The following is a 20,839-nucleotide window of genomic DNA, read 5'->3' on the forward strand; positions in this document are numbered from 1 at the left end:
ATGTTCATCAGGGATATTGGTCTAAAATTCTCTTTTTTTGTTGTATCTCTGTCAGGTTTTGGTATCAGGATGACGTTGGCCTCGTAAAATGAGTTAGGGAGGATTCCCTCTTTTTCTATTGATTGGAATAGTTTCAGAAGGAACGGTACAAACTCCTCCTTGTACCTCTGGTAGAATTCGGCTGTGAATCCGTCTGGTCATGAACTTTTTTTGGTTGGTAGGCTATTAATTAATGCCTCAATTTCAGAGCCTGCTATTGGTCTATTCAGAGATTCAACTTCTTCCTGGTTTAGTCTTGGGACCATGGAAGTGTCCAAGAAATTATCCATTTCTTCTAGGTTTTCTTGTTTATTTGCACAGAGGTGTTTATAGTATTCTCTGATGGTAGTTTGTATTTCTGTGGGGTCAGTGGTGATATCCCCTTTATCATTTTTTAATTTTAACTTTTTAATATGTTTTCCAACTAAATTTCCAGTGATTTTGGAGCTTTAACTCATTATTGTAATTGTATTATTCTTAAAAATGAAAGCAAACCTCCTTTCAGAAAACAAATGTATGATGGAACATTAAATGTAACCAGTTATAGGACTGCACTGCTACATGAGATTATTTTTAAAATTCATAAATGACAGAATACAAAATATAAATAGAATTTCATAAATAGTTAAAAGCATCTGATAAAGTTTCTGTTAGTAACATAGTTATATTATACACAGTCTAAATTTTATAATTCTATTATTTGACACAGCATAGAATAAGCTAAAGAAATGATTTCAATATTTAACTTGAAAACAATATGCAATGATTGTAATCACTGATAGAGAATGATAATTCAATTAATAAGTCTACTTACGACATGAAGAATTCATGCATTTTTATGATAAAAGAAAATGAATAGGCAAACTGTTGTATTTGATATGGTATTTGTATTCTACAGTAAGTACTATCCTCAGTCATCCTAGCTAGCCTGTATGTCAGTTTTCTGCACCTCAATTTCTTTGTCTGCATAAGAAAGTGACTGGATGAGGGGAGCCCTAGTCCAATCATCTATTCTCCATTGATGAGTCTCTCAATCTAGGGCTACCTTAATTAAGACCGACTAATACTCTGGGAGAAGGTATTTCCTAATGCATAATATCTTAATAAAATAAATTAATCAGTAAGACCAGTAGGTTTAAAATTTGTTGGATGGATATGATTGGAAGATATGGAAATCTGTTGTTCATTTCCTCATTCTTAATCATATTTATTAATTTCTCTGCTTTAAAATATTTTATATGATTATATTTTATTACATGATCAATCAGAGGCACATATTCTACTCTTAATAAAACAGTCCAACAAATGAAAGTTTGTTAATTTTGTACTCCATGCATGTTTTTTTCAAACATGGTCTTCTTTCAGTCCTAGGTTTCAATAAATATTCCTTAAAATGTGACAGTTTTGTATTACAACTTAAAGATGATAGAGAGCTCATAGAAGATTTGCATAATTGTGTTCCCTAGAAAAGATAATACTCAGGAAACAGAAATCAAATCAACATTTTGGTTTAACTTGTACCTGGAAGCCAGCAAAGCACTTTAAAAGTAAATCTAACTTTGTTGGTGTCTACTGAAAGCAGTAGAAACTATTGGATTTTTAATTTCTGGAAAGCTTAGGGGACCACATAGAGAGCACTCTTTTCTGAGCTCTCCCTGTCAGTTTCTTCCCAGAAGACAGACTTATTGACATTTTTATTATTGATTTATTTGGTATACATGCCTTTCATCTCCACATTTTTCTTCTCTTTCTCCCTCCCCCATTTCTATCTAGTATACAGTGTGGACTGCCCTCTGGGTCACCTGGAATGTGTTCATTATCTGCTTTTATTTGGAAGTAGGTGGACTCTCAAAGGTGAGTTTATCATGGTTTTAAAGTACACTTTAAAATGAGCACACTTCTAGGTATTGTGACTACATATATATATATATAGGTATATAGATATATATATACACAGAGAGAGTGTGTGTGTGTTTGTGTAGAATGATGAAATGCTATTCAAAAAAGACTTTAGGTATAGTGTGTGCTTGTGCATGTGTGTGTGTGTAGAATGATAAAATACTACTCAAAAAAGACTTTAGGTACCATTTAGGAAAGAATGATCTTAGGAGTATGTTAATATAATGGGACTTCAAAACAACTGCCTTCTGGTTTAGTTTGTTATACTGAAGTGGGACTCAACTTCCTGTGTATCCTCTTGTCCATTTTAAAAAGACATAATATAGTGATTGCAGGTCTCAATGTTAAGTAGAAAATGGTTTTGAACATGCTTATGTTTAAAGTAGGAAAAGGGATTGACAAAGATGTTAACGTAACAGATATGAATGGCAAGTTTCTGTCTTTGCTGGAATATTAATAGTGGAAAAACCTGACAAAGAACAAAACCCTTATATAGCATGTTTACTACGAAGTAAATGCATTAGTGTGGTGATTCCTATTTTGAAATTTTAATCAAAGAGAAGACAGTTGTCTTAATGCGGCAATGATACACACGTTATTTCTGCCTGTCTGAAACTGTCAGCAAAGCACATGATTTTATTATGCCTCCTGCAAAAATGTCTCACCACCCAAATGTAAGAACAACTTGAGTTAAGTTTCTAGTTGTGTTTCTTAAACAGTTTTTGTGTGAACCAGCACAATTTTCACTATAGAGAAGAAGCTTAACAGTATGATTACAAAAAGTATAAAAAACTGTCATATTTTAAAGCTTCTCATTATCAAATATATTTATGCTAACTTATTCTACTGTTTTATAACAGTCTCAGATTTTCTAAGTAACGTACTTATGGCTTAGATTTTAGGAAATGTGTCTTGAGCAGCAAGGATGCTTTTAGAATTGTTAGGTTCCATTGAAGTCCTTGTGGTAACAAAACATGATTGATTCAGCCAAGCAGCAAAACCCCTGAAGGATTTTCCAGAGCCTCCAGAGGTGGTTACTCTTTTTTTCTCCACTGTAATAACTGTAATTAGAACTAGTCACCATTTTCTCACATTGGCAAATGTATTCAGGAACCAGAAATAACGTTTCCAATATTGAGTTCCATATATTTGGACTAACATCTAACTGAAATAATTATGCTAGTGATTGTAGTGCACCACTAATTTCTAAGGCATAAAAAAAGTGCTTAAATTAATGCCCAGTTATGTTCTATAAATGCAGATTATGAAGTAAATAATTTTCAAATGCAAATCTTATGAATAAAATAATTACAAATAATATGTTAAACACAACATTTTCAACCCATTGCATTTTGTATCTTGCTATTTGAATGGTCATTTTGATCATATTTTTTATTTTACTCAGTAGAAATTACTTTTTCTTCTATATACACTAATTTGGGATAAATTAGACTACAGAAATTTGTCCTACGGAATTGGCTTCACAGTATTTTGAAAGAAGGCCGAATTTTGAATCATGAGTCTTTAGTCCAAATCTTTTCTTTAGCGCTTATTAACTGTGAAATCTGAGGCAAATCATTTGGCTCCATGGAGTCTCTATGAAAAATAATAAGATCAGCTTTGCCAATAATAATAATAGTCAATGTTTATTATACACATGACGTGTGGTAACTCAGGTAAGCTTTGAAACAAATCTGTGAAGTGATAGAACAAATAAGTAAGTATCCACAGTCATTTTTTTCATGTAACTCTGATTTCCCACTTGCTGCTCAAGGTTATTTTGTGAATTTTGTAACTGCTTTTCTAATATCCGTGTGCATGTCTAAAAGTTTTTATCTCATTTCTTTGGGCATGAGGTTGAAAACATGGACATAGTAGTCCTGGTTACTCATTTTATTACCTATTTAAATGCCATGAAGCAGTCAACCAAGTATTCTAGGTCATTAAAAAGATAGATGACTCCAAAAGGAGCATCCTAAAGATTTTCTGTTGGTCTCCTATTTACTGCCTCAAAGACTGGTAACATCTCCCTTGTTAGCTACAGTTTAGCCTCAATTCCAGTCTGTGGGAAATCTATTTTGGAAAATAGAGCAAAGTTAAAGACCCTTGGCAAACACAAATACCAGCCACTTTTCCAGGCTGATTCCATTGTGTAGGAAACTCCTTGTCCATATGAGCTAGTTTATATACTAACTTCCTAGATTCTCCATCTCCTGCTAGTTCATGCAGGTGCCTCTTGGAATTACCCATTCAGATAGATTAATAGAAACCTCCCTATACTGTCAATTTGGTCCAAAATATACATTCTGGGATAGTGAATCTTTCTTTAGAAATGGGATCCAGAGTGATTTCCACAACATCTCTATGGATTTGGGTGTTATTCCAATGACAGACATGGCCTAAGAATAGTACATTTGTATGCTAAGGTGTTCTTTTGCTGACAATTTGTATTCATAGAGTGACAGCAGTCCTGTCTCACCTGAAAGATAGTGAGCTGTCTCATGGGCAAGAAAGCCTGGAAACTGAGATTCTTACAATGCTGGGCAGGCTGACAGTGCTGCACACTCATGTGTTTTAAAAAGATCATTTTAATTTCTAGTAATATAAATACCGATAGATGTAATCCACATAAGCAAAAGCTGTTTAGGATACTCATTAACATTTAAAAGTATAGAAAGGTACTGAGGCCAAAAAGCTTGAGAATCACTCCCATAGAGTAACGAATATAACTAGCTAACTAATTAACTAACTAAATAAAAATAATGCAAACAGTAAGAAACAAAAGCAGATGGTACAAATAAAAAATAAATAATGATATGGTAGATGAAAACATAGCCATGTCAATGATTATATGAAATGTAAATAGACTAAGCACTCCAGTTAAAGACAGAGATTAGAACAATGGATTTTTTAAATGACAATAGTTGATGTTATTTATATGAAATACACATTCAATATAAATACATACATATATTTAAATTTAAAAAGATGGAAAATATATGCTAGGTAAACAATAATCAGAAGAAAACCTCTGTAGTCATATTAATGTCAGAAAAAATGTAGACTTCAAATAAAGAGTACGAATAGAGATAGACAGAGATGTTTTATAATGATAACGGGTCAATGTATTAAATAGACAAAATAATTCAAAACTACACCAAATAACTGAATTTTAGAATACATGAGATAAAATTGCCAATATTAAAGGGTGAAATTGAAAATCCATTAACGTAGGGGAGAGTTTAATACCCCTTTCTTGCTTATTGAGAGAAAAAGTAGACACAATTCTGTACAAATAAGATATTTGAACAACACTATCAAACAACTTGTCTGTCATATAGAGGATAATACGTTAAAATGACAAGATATATTTTCTATTCATGTGCATATGAACAAGGATCAAGATGGTATTCTGGGCCATAAGCAAGTCTCAATAAATGTTGAATGACTGAAATAATACAGATAATATTCTCCCACCACAAATACCAGAGTAATTTGTAATTGTTAATAATTCACAAATCAAAGAAGAAATTTAGAGGAAAATTGAAAAATAAAAGTACATAATTAAAAAAACACTCTTCTTTGTCGATGAATTCCTCTCAGTGTTTAGAGGAAGAAATGTAGATTTAAGTTGCTTATTAGAAAAAATGAAAAGTTAAAAATCAATGATAGACACTTTCATCTTAAGAAGAGCAATTTGACTAACATCCCATAGTTGTTTCTTTGAAAAGATTAATAAACTAATAAGCATGGAGTAAGGTTGATCCAAAAAAAGAAAAAACAATGCAACTTATCAATTCATTAAAGAAAGAAGTGACATAACTACAGATTCAACAGAAATTAAAAGATTAATAGAAAAAAATCAAAAATATTGACAGCAAAGAATTTATAATTAAATATCTTCCTACAAAAAAAAAATCAAAACAGAAACAATTGGTTTGCAGTTGGTTAAGGAAACAGAATTTTCTGTTTAAATATTTTGGGGTTAGTAGAAAAATGTCAACTTGCTAGGGGGAGTGACTTTCTTTAAGCCTCTAAGGAAAAAACTTAGAACAGAAGACAATAGTTAAAGTTTAGTCTTCTCTTCTCCTAATCTGGGCTCTGTGTGCTAGCAGATCTGTTAGGTGGGGATCCTCAGTGGGNAAATATCTTTCTACAAAAAAAAAATCAAAACAGAAACAATTGGTTTGCAGTTGGTTAAGGAAACAGAATTTTCTGTTTAAATATTTTGGGGTTAGTAGAAAAATGTCAACTTGCTAGGGGGAGTGACTTTCTTTAAGCCTCTAAGGAAAAAACTTAGAACAGAAGACAATAGTTAAAGTTTAGTCTTCTCTTCTCCTAATCTGGGCTCTGTGTGCTAGCAGATCTGTTAGGTGGGGATCCTCAGTGGGGGTCTGTTCAGATGTTGTCTTTAGTTTCTGTAGGGAAAGCAAATATCTCTGGGGCTTTACTTCCCTTGGCTATTGTTAAGGCTACTATTACTTTCTTGTTTAGCAAGTTGCTTAATTACCTCTGGGGCTAGCTAGATGCCTGGAATTTCTCTTTTAAAAAACTTTGCAATTTTCCTTTATTTCCCTGCTTGGAGTTTAGAAGGACTTCAAAAAAAAAGGGTTAGGGTGCAGGTCCTTGTTCAGCATCAATCTATCAAACATAAGAAATAAATAATGCTAATCTTACTCAAACTCCTACAGAAAATACAGGAGGAGGGACCATTTCACAAATAATTTGGTGAGCTGACAAAATCCTGATACCACCTTATAGACAAGAATTAAATTGACCTCTATGTTTTAGCAATCCTTGGCCATCTCTCCAGGAAATTCCTCATTAGCCATGCTGCCAAGAGGGACTCCACATGGTGAATTGTTTGTCACCACCTGATCTTCCCTTCTCTTCTCTCCCAGGCTCTTTGTTAAGATCAAAATTCTTGCTCCTGTATAGATCAAATCGAATCAGCTCTACCTTTTTCTTTCCCTCACTAATCCAAGCTATTTCCAGGTATCCTCACTTTCCTTATCTACAAAGGCCCAACCAAATGTATTCCTTAAAAATGAGCTCTCTGTCCTGCAGATGAGAAATGTCACTCCATCACACGGCAGAAGCATCTACAGTCAGATTGTATTTAAAGACTGTTTTTAAATTCCTCATTACATTTCACTACATTTTGAAGTGGTAGTTATTATTAATCCTAATAGTTTGTTCTAATGGAAATAGACAATGATTTTAGATTTTGTTTTCTTTCTTTTCCTTCCTTCCTTCCTTCCTTTCTTTCCTTCCTTCCTTCTTTCCTTCCTTCCTTCCTTTCCTTTCCTTTCCTTTCTTCTTTTTCTTTTCTTCTTTTTTTGTCGAGGGCAAGGGTTCTTTTTGGTTAGAGTTCCTTTCTCATAATAAAAAATATGGATTACAAATATAAGTTGCAGAAACTAGATAGACAAGAAGGAACATCATTTTTGCTTCAAACATTTGAAGACCACTGCCACGAATATTTTGATTCCAGTTTATTCTCATTCTGCTGTGTTTCCATGTTTTTTCTCTTCTGTTTTTCATATTACTGTTGAGATAATACTATAGAGAACATTGACACACTGACTTTTAAAATTGGACTTAATGAAAACATTTTCATGTTGTTACTAAAGTCTTGGTTAATATTTTAATTTTGTATAACATTACATCAAACATGAGTAGTTTTATTTCTGCCCTTTAACAGGAGATGTTAAAGGCTCGTGATACATTTTGCTAAATTTCTTCTCCAAAAATTATACCATTAGCTGCAAAATATGAGTATCTAGAGTGTCATTAGTACAAGTTAGTCTGTTTCACCATTTTGGGGGTTTTTTTGGGCTATTTTCATGGTGAAAAGAAAATGCTTATTTCTTTGTTTAAAGTATAATTTTTTTTATTTCTTCAAAGTTAAATATCTCCTAACGTGCTTGATAATCAGCTTTATTTTCACTTTTGTTAATAGGGTTTGTCTTTTATATTTTGTGTTTTAGTAATGATGTTTTAGACTTTAGTCTCTATGGAGCATAATTTTGTTCTATTTTCAAGGTGAAAATCTGAAAATATTTTACCAATAACTGACCAATGGCAAAAACAGTATTTACTTAGTAGGTTTTTCACTGTTTTTTTTATTGTTTTATGATATAATACATTTCTATAAGATCTATTTCTAGGATATCATTTTTTGGCACATACTATTTTATATTAGTTTGTATATACTTTATAATAGGAATTATCTCTCTGCAATCCAGTCTTCCCAAGTCTATGATTTAACCTCATACATTTGGTTTTACAGATGATTTTTAGAATAAATCTGTTCAAATATATACAGTGTGTATTATATATCTCATTTTAGTTTTGTTTTTATTCCTTATATTTAACTTTTAATTAATTTAGTAAAGATTGAGAAAAGTTTATGTTAGAGAATTCAGGAGGAAAGTTTTGAGTAACAGAATCAATTATGAGAACTAATAGTTCCAACATCAAACTCCTTATAAACTATTCATCACAGATTGTGTTAATATTCTTGGGTCACTTGACAGAAATTATTGTTGCAGTTTCCTTACTCCTTAGTTTAGCAAGGTACGAGTTCTTAATCCATGACCAAGAAGCATAAGGCACGCGGACACCGGAGAGTGAATAAGGTAGAGTAGGATTCATTAAGCAACAGAAAAGCTCTCAACAGCAAGAGGAGATCCGAGAGTGGATTGCCAGAAATGGGGCTGAGTTTGGGTCTTTTATGTGGCAGAAACAAGGTAGTCTTCTGTGTGTTCTGCCTTAATGAGAGGGGTAAAGCTGCCCCTTGCAGGTGTTGCATCCGCGCATGCCTAAGGTTGGCTGGAGTGACTCCATGTTGATTATTACTCATGAGTGCCTAAGCGAAACCCACAGAGGGTGGGTGGGGGCAAAATTGCAATGTTAGTGATATTACAATTGGCTCTGGGTCAATTTAAGGGCATTTAGCGGATTTATTTTGCCTTCACCTAAGTTGGGACAGTCCCTTCTGAGCAGACATCCTGGTATAAGAGGGAGTTCTTAACCACATTTCCACCTGCTATCTACGCCACAGGGGCAGTGCAGATGCATTCCCATGGGCTCTGTCTCTCTCCTTAGACCCTCCCACTCTATCTGCCTAGCCAGCCTCTAACTGCCCCCACTCTCCTTATGTCTAGCTAATTCATGTAGAAGGGACACTGTGTTGGAGGGCCAACAGAGGCCAGAGAAGCAGGAGACAGGAGGACTGGGTTTGGAACAGCTAGGAGTTTAGGTAGACACTGGAGGCTCAGAGGAATGACAGTCTTTTCAGAAAGGCACAGCTGAGATGCAAACAGGATCCAGCTGTTGTCTACCTGCTCACTATTGAAATTACTAGGGTGGGATAGAGGGAAGGTGTAATGATCCCAGCTGGATCAACATCTGCCTCTTTGCCACGGGAAGACAGGCTTCAAGATTAGAGGTCTCATTGATTCCATAAACTGGGAAAAAGCTAATTTCAATACAAAACAAAATGGGTAGTCTCAAGAAAAGAGAGACAACCATGGTCCCACAGAGCATGTCTTAACCATTCTTGTCAACTAATAGTGTATATTCTCATGGGCATAAACAATTTTGCCTCTTGCCTATTATGGGACTCTTGATCACAGCCTCCAGATATTCCCTTTCCTTTTGTCTCATCTGCCAGCAGGCATTTGTTACTGTGGGCTTGAGTGTTTTGGTTTTCCCCATGCCTTCCAGCACTTGAAGGTAATGGATGCCTTGTTTTAAAGGAATGTGTATATGTATGGTGGGGTGGGGAATGACTGTGGGTAAGTAACTAAAAGTGTCTGTCTATACTTGTGTAATCTCCTGAAGCCTCAATTTCCTGTTCTACAAAATGAGGAAAGCCACAACAATAATCATATTGGGTTGTTGAAAGTATTAAATAATACCTATACAGGGCTTAGAAATGATCCTGGCATATTGTGAGGTTTCAGTAAATGGTGGTTCTCATTATTACCATCAACATCATCATCTTTATTATTATTGAAGAAATTAACAGACATCACGATCCTCATCCTGAAAACCTTTGGGACGTATTTATTACTATGCCAGAGCTGTAAAAGGGAAAAATGGTAGGACTGAGTGACTTGTTTAAAAAATATGAAAGAGTCCCTTGTGATAGGACCTCAGAACTGCATATTAACTTCACAGCTGTAACAGTATTAATTAAATGATTTCCTCCAACATGTAAATAGCTTTTCGATATACATTGGCAGCCAGATTCTCCTGGTGTCCCTACCACTTCCCCTAGGAGTACTGTAAGCATCTTTGGAAGTCTCTAAAGCTATTTTTCATGCCACACTTTAAGATCATCAAGGGAACAATTAATAAGTTATTGCTGCTTGTTTGGAAGTTGCAAGACTTGAAATAATTTTTTCATCCCAAGGAATACATTTAGAATTAAATATGAAAACCCATCTTATTTGCTACACTTAAAGATACTGAAAAATAAGTTATTTTGAGAACCCAAGTTTTAATACTTTTATTCCAAAGAAATTAGTCCAATCTGTCTCAATGGCATCTTTTAATTATTTTACATTTAACATAATTTAAACATTTCTAGGTACATTTTACCTAGAAAATTTAGGTTAATATTTCTCCTAATTGACTTATCTTGAAAGGTTTGGTACTTACATATTAGTAGTCTTAGAGAATTTTCAGTGTGTCACATTTTCATAGAATTCTGAATCCGTACAACTGTGCATGAGCATAACCTCGACATAAAAATGAATGAAAGACATTGTACAAGGACTTATTTTATATTAATCATGAGCTTTGATCAAAGACCTTCTAAAATCTTATAGGCAAGGGACAGGGAAGGGAAATGGACAAACTCTTAGTGATTTTCTACATGGCACAGGGGCTTTCCATCAGTTTTTTCCATTTTATCCTTACCTCAGAGGTAGACATTAGTATCTTTATTTTATAAATGAGGAACCTCAGCTAGGAATGACTAACTTGCTCAAGGCACATAGCAGTAAACTGAGACATCGGGTCTTAATGCTTCCTTCCCAAGGCCACTTCATTTCCCATTATAGCAAGTTGCTTCCTACACAGAAGGAAAACCCACCTGCATTTGTTTCTCTATGTCATGTTTTAACAGCTATGCTTTTTCTAACTTGTGGGCATTTTGATTCTTGGAGAAATTTAAGCCATTTCCCCAGAAGGCCATAATAGCACTTTACTGTCCTCTTTTGACTTAAATTGACACCATCATTCATGAAGGTCCTCTTTTTAAATCTTCAGTTGAATAGTTCACCTGAGCGGCCAGGCAGCATCAGTGAAATAGTTCCTCCTCTACAAGGCTCATTCTTATTACTTACCCTGAATTGTTCCTTTGCACTTACTGGGAAAATTCTTTTTCGTGATCAAGATTCGTTTTCCTTCAAGGTTGGATTCTTCTATCAACTACAGCTTTTGGGCAGACAATTTCCAGTAAAAAAATTTTAGACAGTCAATTCAGAGTTCAGTACATGAACAACTGCAGAGGAAACAGAACTCTTAGTTTCCCTCAGCTGCTTAAAATCTATCCATTGTCTTTTATAAACATTCAAATATTTTTGCATCTCATAGAGTTATTTTTCTGATAGTATTTTGAAATTAAATCAAGGATAAATAGTATCTTTCCTTTTTTATTTAAACAAACACAACCTACTGAATCTAGTAATGAGTTTTTAAGTCATATTTATATTTTCCTTTTGATATCTTCCTACCTGGACATTTTTCAAAAGGAATCTTAAAATGTGATGCTTAAAGAGGAATGGAGGTAGGGTACAGAATGTCTGTATTCAGAAATAACATATCTGGCAAATTGTATAGAAATAGCATCCTAGAATCACAGTCAAACTATGCCTACTTTTGGAACTACAAGAATAATATCCTATGCACTATACTGTATCCTGAAGTAAATGGGATGTCTATCTATATCAATGGACACTTTGGGAAATATACATATTTATTTCACTAGAAAAACAAAATATTTCAGGTTCTGAACTAACATATTAGTAGGTATGTATCCTGCTGAGCTAAAGGAATATTTTTGTCTATAATATTGACTGATGGTGGTGGTAGTGGCCATGAGTATCTGCCCAGTTATTAAGGATCTGTAAAGGAAGAATCATCATAATCTGCTTCCAGGTACTAAATCTAAATGAGAACCAAAGACCTGAAAATGTTTGTTGCTATATTTCGTTCCTACACAATCTTTATCCAAAGAGAAGCAATTGTATCCTTTTGAAAAATAGCAAGGCAATGTAAATATAGGTATGAGTTTCCTATTCCAAAAATTTAAGCTATATCTTTTCCTTTGGCATGAGTCTAAGTGAACATAACTTCTGAAAATACAGTCCTCAGTTTCTTTTTATAGTGAGATAATTTGATTCCTACTGTACCTTTTCTGCAATAAAGAAAATTACAAGCAAGGTTAAACTCAATCTTATATTTTCATAAATTTCATCAAATACAAATACTTCAAAATCTTTATCCAAAATGCCAGTGTGAAGCTACATTATAGGCCAGTGAAAAATATAAACCACAGTCTAAATTACCATGTAATTGCCGCAACCTGGGTAGTATCAGGAGTTTTTAATCAGAAATTTGTATTGTAATCTTATGCCTTTCCACAGGGGTTCATATCATTTTCGCCAAGGAGCAGATGAATATATTATTCTATCAACAGTAGCTGTGTTTCTTATTATATGATTAGAATCACTTGTTGAACAAAACCTATGCAAATACAATTGAAACACTACCCAGAAACATGTTGTCTTTGCTCTTTGTATTTTATCTTTTCTTCTTCTAATGAAAATACGCCTGAGATCAATATTTAAAGATAAATATTTTACCTTTGTATCTAGTTTATTGTCTCAACTCATGGGATAATAATCACGAAATGGTTTTATTTCTTTGAATAAACTGCTTCCCCAGTCTTCTGCCCTAAACCCTCTTCCCATTTCATAATACATTGTATACAGAGTCAATGACAACATTGGTCATAAAAAGTTCGTTTCCTGTCTGATTCAGATCTATTCTTTGCCTTACCAAAGTTGACCTTGTTTTAGGCCTTGACCTCTCCCTGGTCCCAACTCTACTCTGGGAGAAGAAACAGGAGGTAGTGGGTCTTCTTACATAGTCAGCCTTAAGATTATGCTGGAGTGTTTGAAGGATCCTGATCTCACACTGATGTTGATCTGTTCCAGCTACTGCTAGTGGCCTCTGCTGATGAATCTCCAAACATGGCAAATTCTTCCATTAACTTCAATAAGTCAATATTTATTTTTAATGAGTCTATAATTATTCTAATACATGAAAATTTGTTTACGGTGATTACATTATATTAAGCCTTTCTGAGTGGACCGTAACTGCTGAGCTGAATTTTCATGTAAGCACCATTATCAAGAGAATTTTGATGCTGTGAAGAAACCACACTTTTATAGCTTATATTCAAATGCTTTTCTGTGTTTTTGAAGACAATTTAAAGCTACTGCTACAGAATTTTTCATGCAGTCAATTGAAGATAAGATCATTGGAGAAGAACAATATGTAGAACCATTATTCTTATAAATGCCATTAAGATTTTGGATTGTCTTGTGATGTTAATTTGCTTCGAATGAAAAATCTTAGTGCTGTGACATGTCAATTAAGAGTACAGTCTTGATGATGAAGAATTTCTGGTGACATCTGTAACAATCAACAAATTATAAAAGAGACCCTGATAAACACATTTTGTGGCATTTATTTACTTTTTAAAACCAGAATAGCAGTATGTACTACTGGATAGCCTTATAAAATAAAACTGCACCACATGGTGAGATTATGATTGATGAACAGTAAGCTGAAGTGCCCTGCAGGAGCAGAGGAGCCTAAGATAACACTTACTCAATGCTACTCCCAAGTATGTTCCAGAGGCAAAACGCAAGTCATTTAAATTCTTTGGATAAAATTTTTCCATGTAGACGATTGAAGGAAAAAAATCACAGATAATATTAATCATTTCTAAACAGTTACTTTTGCACAGAGAAAGTTTGTCTCTGAGCCCCCATGCTACAATGGCATGAGGAATTGTAGACTTCAGATTGAGCTTAGTGTCTTGCACACATATGGCCCTAGAAGCATTTGAGCATCTGATTTGTGTTTCCTCAGGTTGTGGTAGGCACTGCAACTTTGATATTGTACAATAGTGAAAAAGTTACTAGAGTGAAGATTGTCCAGAAGATGATTGTCCAGCAGAACTGGCTGGTTCCAGTAGAGGCCACTGAATGGAGGCAACAAAGTGACAGAATTAAAAAAGAGGAAGCATCTGAGTGTCTGATAATAAGAATGAGCTAGAATCTCCTTTGCCCTTTAGAAGCCCTCAGCATTGATTCACCTTTGCCTGCTTTCTGATTCAGGAATAACAGTAGTACAGGAAAAATACAGCACACAGCTGTGTGTGTAGTAATTGTCAGTGTGCTTGCATGTTAAAATCAGTGTATTGAAGCATCCAGCTGTCTATGCTCCCTTAAAGGTTAACTTTTGTCTGGAACTTTCATCCCACTACACAAACCAGATGGAATATCTCACAATCAAATAGCAGTTGAAGCTGAAAAACAATAAAAGCATTTAACATGTAATTCTACTTTATTCTTATAGGAGCCACTTTAACTCAAGGTGTGTGAGAACTTATTTATGGAACCCAAATATTAGTAACTCTTAATTTGCTCAAAGAATAGAAATTTAAAAGCATACATTTCTAGGATTAAAATTGGATGGGGAAGGAAAAAAGTTAAATGAAATTTAGCAGACTTCAAAGAAAAAGAAAGAATATCCATTTGTCAAATTAATTTACAAATGGGAAGTATAGCTTTCTGTGAAAATCACACCGTTTTCCTAATTTTCTAAGTGTTCAACTATATTCATCTAATCATTCTTTCATTAAACAAATGATGGCAGAAGTTTCTGGTTATTGTCCATAATCTATTCCCTCTTCTTCTGGTCAAGAGTCTAGGAAAATCTTCCTCTCATCACAGGTTGCAGGGCTAAAAAGCTCTATTTCTTTGTCTCTGTAAGTGTGGTTATGGTCATCTAAGCAAGTTCTGGCCATTGTGATACATGCAGAAGGATTGTGAGGAATTTCTGGAAGGGCTGCTGTAGAGCTGATGAATTAGAAGCACACCCAAACTTAGTGACTTAAAGAATACAAATTGGTTATCTCGCATTTCTTCAGTGGGTCAGAAGTCTCATGTAGGTCTTAATGACACCTCAAAATCGAGGTGTGAGCAGGGGCTGTGTTCATTTCTGCAGGTTCTAAGATGACCTTGAGAATGTCAAGCATGCATTAGAATGGTAGAGCTGAAAGCAAAATGAGCCTAATAACTCAACAGAGCTTTCAGACCAACCCTGAGCCACCCATGACTGGATTTGTTTTACATTAGAAAATGTGTTCAAATCATTGTTTAAGGGTTTGAAATATGCAACTGAAAATAGTGCCTAACTAATCATATATCATTTTATAGTCTATTTTATCTAGCATTTACTTGGTTCAAAGCACTGTACCAGGAACTAGGGTTACATTCAGTTGTTGCCCCCATAAAATATTTAGCATATAGTCTGCCCTCTGAATCTACAGGTTCCACATCCACGCATTCAACCAACTGCAGATCAAAAATATTTGGAAGAAAGCAATAAAAAGTAACAATACAGAAATAAAAAATAATACAAACTTTAAAATACAGCATAACTATTTACATAGTATTTACACTGTATTAGGTATCACAAGTATTCTAGAGATTACAAAGTATATGGAGGGTGTGCATAGGTCATGTGCAAATACTATATTATTTTGCTTCAGGGACTTGAGCACCCTCAGATTTTAATGTCTGCAGGGGGCCTGGAATCAATGCCCCATGGATACTGAGGAACAACTGTAATCGAAACAAATTTTCTGTTAAATGAGTATTCATAATAAAATGTAGGCCAGGCACGGTGGCTCACGCCTATAATCCCAGCACTTTGGGAGGCCGAGGCGGGTGGATCACCTGAAGTTGGGAGTTCGAGACCAGCCCAACCATCATGGAAAAACCCCGCCTCTACTAAAAATACCAAATTAGCTGGGCATGGTGGCGCATGGCTGTAATCCCAGCTACTAGGGAGGCTGAGGCAGGAGAATCTTGAACCCAGGAGGCGGAGGTTGTCGTGAGCTGAGATCGTGCCATTGCACTCCAGCGTGGGCAACAAGAGCGAAACTCCATCTCAAAAAAACGTAGTGAGAAATATGATAATGGAAGGAAAACAAACCTTGATATTTTAAAGCAGGGAACACAGTTTTCCTAAGGAAGATGGAATTAAGAGCAAAGAACATTATAGCAAATAACATGCTGATCTTCACAGCTATGCTGTAATTGACCTACCTTCAGTGAGAAAAGTGCTTTGAGTTGCCACTCTTAAAAATTCCTTATAATAAATGTGAGTCGATCCACCATCTCCATCTTGCCCTCTTTACTCAGATTGTCCTTTGGCAAGCACATATTAAAGAGAGAAACCTCCAAAGATTACATGGATCAGGACTAAGGTCACTACCCTTGAGAGCTGATCCTATAGGCACATCCTCTAAACAAGGGAGGTATCAAGTTATAAATTATAACAATCAGTGGCCTGGAAATATCTGTTCGGACACAGTTAGGAAAAAAATGCTAGTCTACTAGTGCCCCTTTTGAGGTTATCTACAGTTAACCTCAGTAGTTACAGTAGTTAATTTTCCTGAGCATAAACAGACAAATGTGTTCCTCAACTCTAAGACCATTTCACTGTACAACTGCACTATTTAGCTTAGAGTCAATACTGATTCAAAAAATATTTCAAGGCAGGGTAAATACGCTTCCTGCAAAATCCCCTTAAGAAAGTATGCTGCTGAAAGGAAAATGGTGTAAAGAAGTCCTTTCTGAACAAGCGCTATATCCCCACACTCATTTTAGCCACAGAAATTCAATTTGGTTGAATTGTCTGGGGACTTGATTTGACCCTGTTTCGAGAACAATGTGCAATGGTTTGACAGCATCATTTTTAAATGGGCCATCTGATGTTTCAGTTTATAGATATGGTTCATCATTTATTTTTGTCCTGTGATTATAAAATTAATGAAGAAAACACTTCCTCTGTGTATTTGAAATATTAAGAGCATCAAGTCATTTTAAGTATTAGTTTGAAAAGATACTCTGTCCTGCTTCAAGGCAGCATAGGACATCAGAAGCAGTGATTGTGTAGTGAGCTCTGCTCATCATTAACTGAGATACTGAGCCAGTGGGTGTAGTTATTTCCTACATACAACTAATGTTGCATGCCAAAAACATTATATTAATTTTGGTTCAGTATAAAAAGCAGACAGGCTACTAGTCCCTGAAATCAATGACTGTCAGAAGATCCTAGACATTGGGCATTGGGTGATCACACGAATAATTGAAGACTGATTTGTTAACCACGCAGAAATGAAGTTAGTCATACAGGGAGACACATTATCAATTGCCAGCAATTTGCTGTGTTTTTTGAAAACCACAGGCAGCAATTTACAGAAAAGATTAGGCCAGTTATTGTACACATGTGACACATTCTTGATTTAAGATGTCAATCTGGAAAGTTGTAAACTGACATCTGGATTTTGAAATGAGGTTATAAAGTTTATGAAGACCTGATTTTCCCAGAGAATGTCTATATTTCTGCTCTGGAAGATCCCTGAATGCACACCCGCAGCTGGGGCTAACTATGTGTGTACAAATGGGCACTGTCATGGAAGCCTGATGCACCTTCGCTTGGGACCATTCAGCACCTTTGCATCGCTCAGTGCTTGAATGCACTTGGTGTTCATGACGGTATGGTGATGAGCTTTTATTTCCTGGCGAAAAAAATGTTGTCTATATATTTCTATTTCCTGTGCAATCCTGAGGGTTATAATCACTTTCATCCTGCACCAGGAATTTACATTGTGGTACTTCATAAGAAAATGATTAAAGGGAAATCCACTTTTTATTAGTGTAATTTCTTTCCACTTTTTTTCCTATTGGTGTTAAGTCAGTAACAATCATTTTTTTTTTTCATTTTTGAATTTGTGAAAAGGTGAAATGAAGGTAGCCTTGGCCTCCAGAGAAATTTGAAACTAATGGAGTATCCTGAAGGATGACTACTATTGAAAGAATATTTATAAAATACTGCATCTCATATTTAAACACCATAAAGTAAAACCTATGTGTGATCATTTTTTGAATGTTACCAAAAATAGGCTTTCTGTATATGTTGAAATTTATTCTCAATATTTACATTAATTTATTAACTTTTCCAAGGATTCCTAGCAAGCATAAATCTTGCAAATACAATTTTAATTGTTATTCCTAATCTGAAATCACACATGCCAATGTAACTATGTTTTAAAAATTGAGTTAAACTTTTAATATGAGAAACAAATCAAGACTTCCTATGTGTGTCATTGTTAGCAATAAAATAAATCTAAAAACTAAGACATATTTTTCTTTCTTCTTCTTTTCACTCTTTCTATATTTGCCCACCTGGCTGAGTCTATAAGCTCCTTTACAAAGTGATGCAGTTCTTGCGTTTTGCTGTAATCATTCTTTCCTACACTTTTCATTTTCCCAAAAGGAGGAAAATATTGATAAATTGGTTTTGGTCTCCTATGTCACGTATTAAAGGTAAAAGATTAAGATGCTAAAAGTTGATCATAAAAGCCAAAATTTGAACTGTTTAATAATAGAGATGAGTATTAGACCATAATTCTGGTTTTCCCCAAAATTTGTGGGGTTTTCTTAATTTAAAATCAATAAAATAAAAGTTTACATGAATGAACTAATTTTAAAACATTACGTTGAAAACTGGCACAGCTCTGAAGTGACTCAGCAGTCTTCCCTCACTTTGCCATCCATGGCAAACAATACTCTTGCCACTCTTGGCAAAAGCATGTATTATTTTACATGAAAGTTTGGGAAGCATAGATTTGGAATAGAAATGGAAATCACATTCGACTTTTCCAAAATACTCTCTTTTATGCAACAAGCAAGCATCTGCAATTGTAGCATGTAAACTTTAACTTCCTTAAACTTTCGTATCATACAAGTCACAATTATTTTTATAATTATTACAGAAAGTAAGTTTTAAATTATTTATACAGTCTTGGCTTTGGGGGGATCTAATCAATGAAATCATATAGTTTTATTGTCCATGCATTGTCTATAGCATTTTTAATGTAAATTAAGATATACTTTCATAAGGGGAAAAATGTTCAATGATTTAGAAATAGCTACGCTATAGACAACGAAATCATGGTTTTCTGTGTTTGAGTGTTTGACTAAATGTTAGATTAGAATATAATAATGGTGCCAGCCTAACAGAATGTTTTCAACTTAGTAAGCTTTGACTTTTGTTGCAAACATCAGGACATTAATCTCTAAGTCTGCATTGTGATAGGTTTACACTCTAAGGTCTCTTGCTGCTCAGGTCAGTCTATAATGATTTGGACTTGATCTATTTCTCTACCTTTAGAAATACCCTACTTTATTTTTCACTAAATCATCAAAAACCTTGTGCCCTTTGTTACACCAAACACAGAATTGGTTTATTATTAGTTTGCATTTATATCGTATTTTCCCTCAAGTAGCTCAAGATGCTTCACAGAACATAACAGCAGTCATCAGAACACTTTGTCAGGTATGTAAAGTGAGAAATAATACTGTTATAAATGTGCTGAAGGCATTGTATTTGCTGGAAAATGTTTATTTTCTACATATTTTGTTATATATAAATTTTTAGTGATTTTGTTTAAAATGAGTTCCAACTCTCATTAACATTTTCTTTTTCTTGGCTTTAGAATCAGACACATTTGTTCAACAAGTTTATTGGGCATCTCCTCTTTGCCAAGTATTCTTGTAGGGACTGAAAATGTAACTGGGGATAAAAGAATTTGCTCTCACAGAGCTTTTATATAAAAAGACTAATATATAAATTAGTAAATATACCCTATAATTGCTTGTTGTCTTAAGTGCTATCAAGAGAAAAAACAACAAAATAAAGGGAAATAAAAGGATAGAGAGTAACTTCATGAGAATGGAAGGAGTTGAGAAGCCTTGGTGGCAGAAGGGAACACAGATATGGGGGAATGCCAGGTCTCCCAGATAGGAACATGTTTGGCATGCACAAAGAACTGAAGGGATGCTGAGTCATGTTGCTAACATGCCATGAACCAGTAGAGGAGAGCAGAAGAAAGGGCAACAGCAGGATCCTACAGGAATGTCGTGTAGGTCATGAAATGATTTGGATTTGGTCTCAGTATAATGGAAACCCATTGGATGCGACTGAGCATAGAGGACTGACGGATCAGATATTACTGTTAGGGGAGAAGAGTGAAAGCAAGATGACCCACAGAGATCCTGGTGGTTCAGGTAAGAAACAAAGCTGGCAGCCAGATGGGGTGGCTCACATCTATAATCCCAGCACTTTGGGAGGCCGAGGCAGGTGGATCACCTGAGGTCAGGAGTTTGGGACCAGCCTGACCAACATGGCAAAACCCCGTCTCTACTAAAAATATAAAGTTAGCCAGGCATGGTGGCACATGCCTGTAATCCCAGCACTTGGGAGGCTGAGGCAGGAGAATCGTTTAAACCTGGGTGGTGGAAGTTGCAGTGAGCCAGGATTGCACCATTGCACTCCAGCCTGGGCAGCAAGAGCAGAACTCCGCTTAAAAAAAAAAAAAAAAAAAAGTGGCTTGAATGAGGGGGTGATAGTGACTGAAGTGAGAATAATCAGTTTGAATAATCAATTCAAATAGCCAATTTCAAAGCAGAGTAGATAGTGATAGTAGATAGAAGTAGAGGTGATGCATGAGAATCTT

The 20,839-nt window shown here is 35.0% G+C and overlaps 1 protein-coding gene across 2 annotated transcripts in view; it reads left to right on the forward strand.

The window, feature by feature from the left end:
- NKAIN3 (sodium/potassium transporting ATPase interacting 3) overlaps positions 1-20,839 on the forward strand; it is a 751,259-nt gene that overhangs the window by 329,355 nt on the left and 401,065 nt on the right. For both annotated transcript variants that reach the window (XR_001889502.1, XM_017893482.1), the window contains exon 3: positions 1,813-1,893. Coding sequence is in view for 1 of the 2 variants with exons in the window: in XM_017893482.1 (XP_017748971.1) it covers positions 1,813-1,893 (81 nt within the window). In the remaining variant the exon portion in view is untranslated. The remainder of the gene's footprint in view (positions 1-1,812; positions 1,894-20,839) is intronic.

The sequence above is a fragment of the Rhinopithecus bieti genome, unplaced genomic scaffold (genome assembly GCF_001698545.2).
Source record: "Rhinopithecus bieti isolate Rb0 unplaced genomic scaffold, ASM169854v2 scaffold_21726, whole genome shotgun sequence".
NCBI classification, from domain to species: domain Eukaryota; kingdom Metazoa; phylum Chordata; class Mammalia; order Primates; family Cercopithecidae; genus Rhinopithecus; species Rhinopithecus bieti.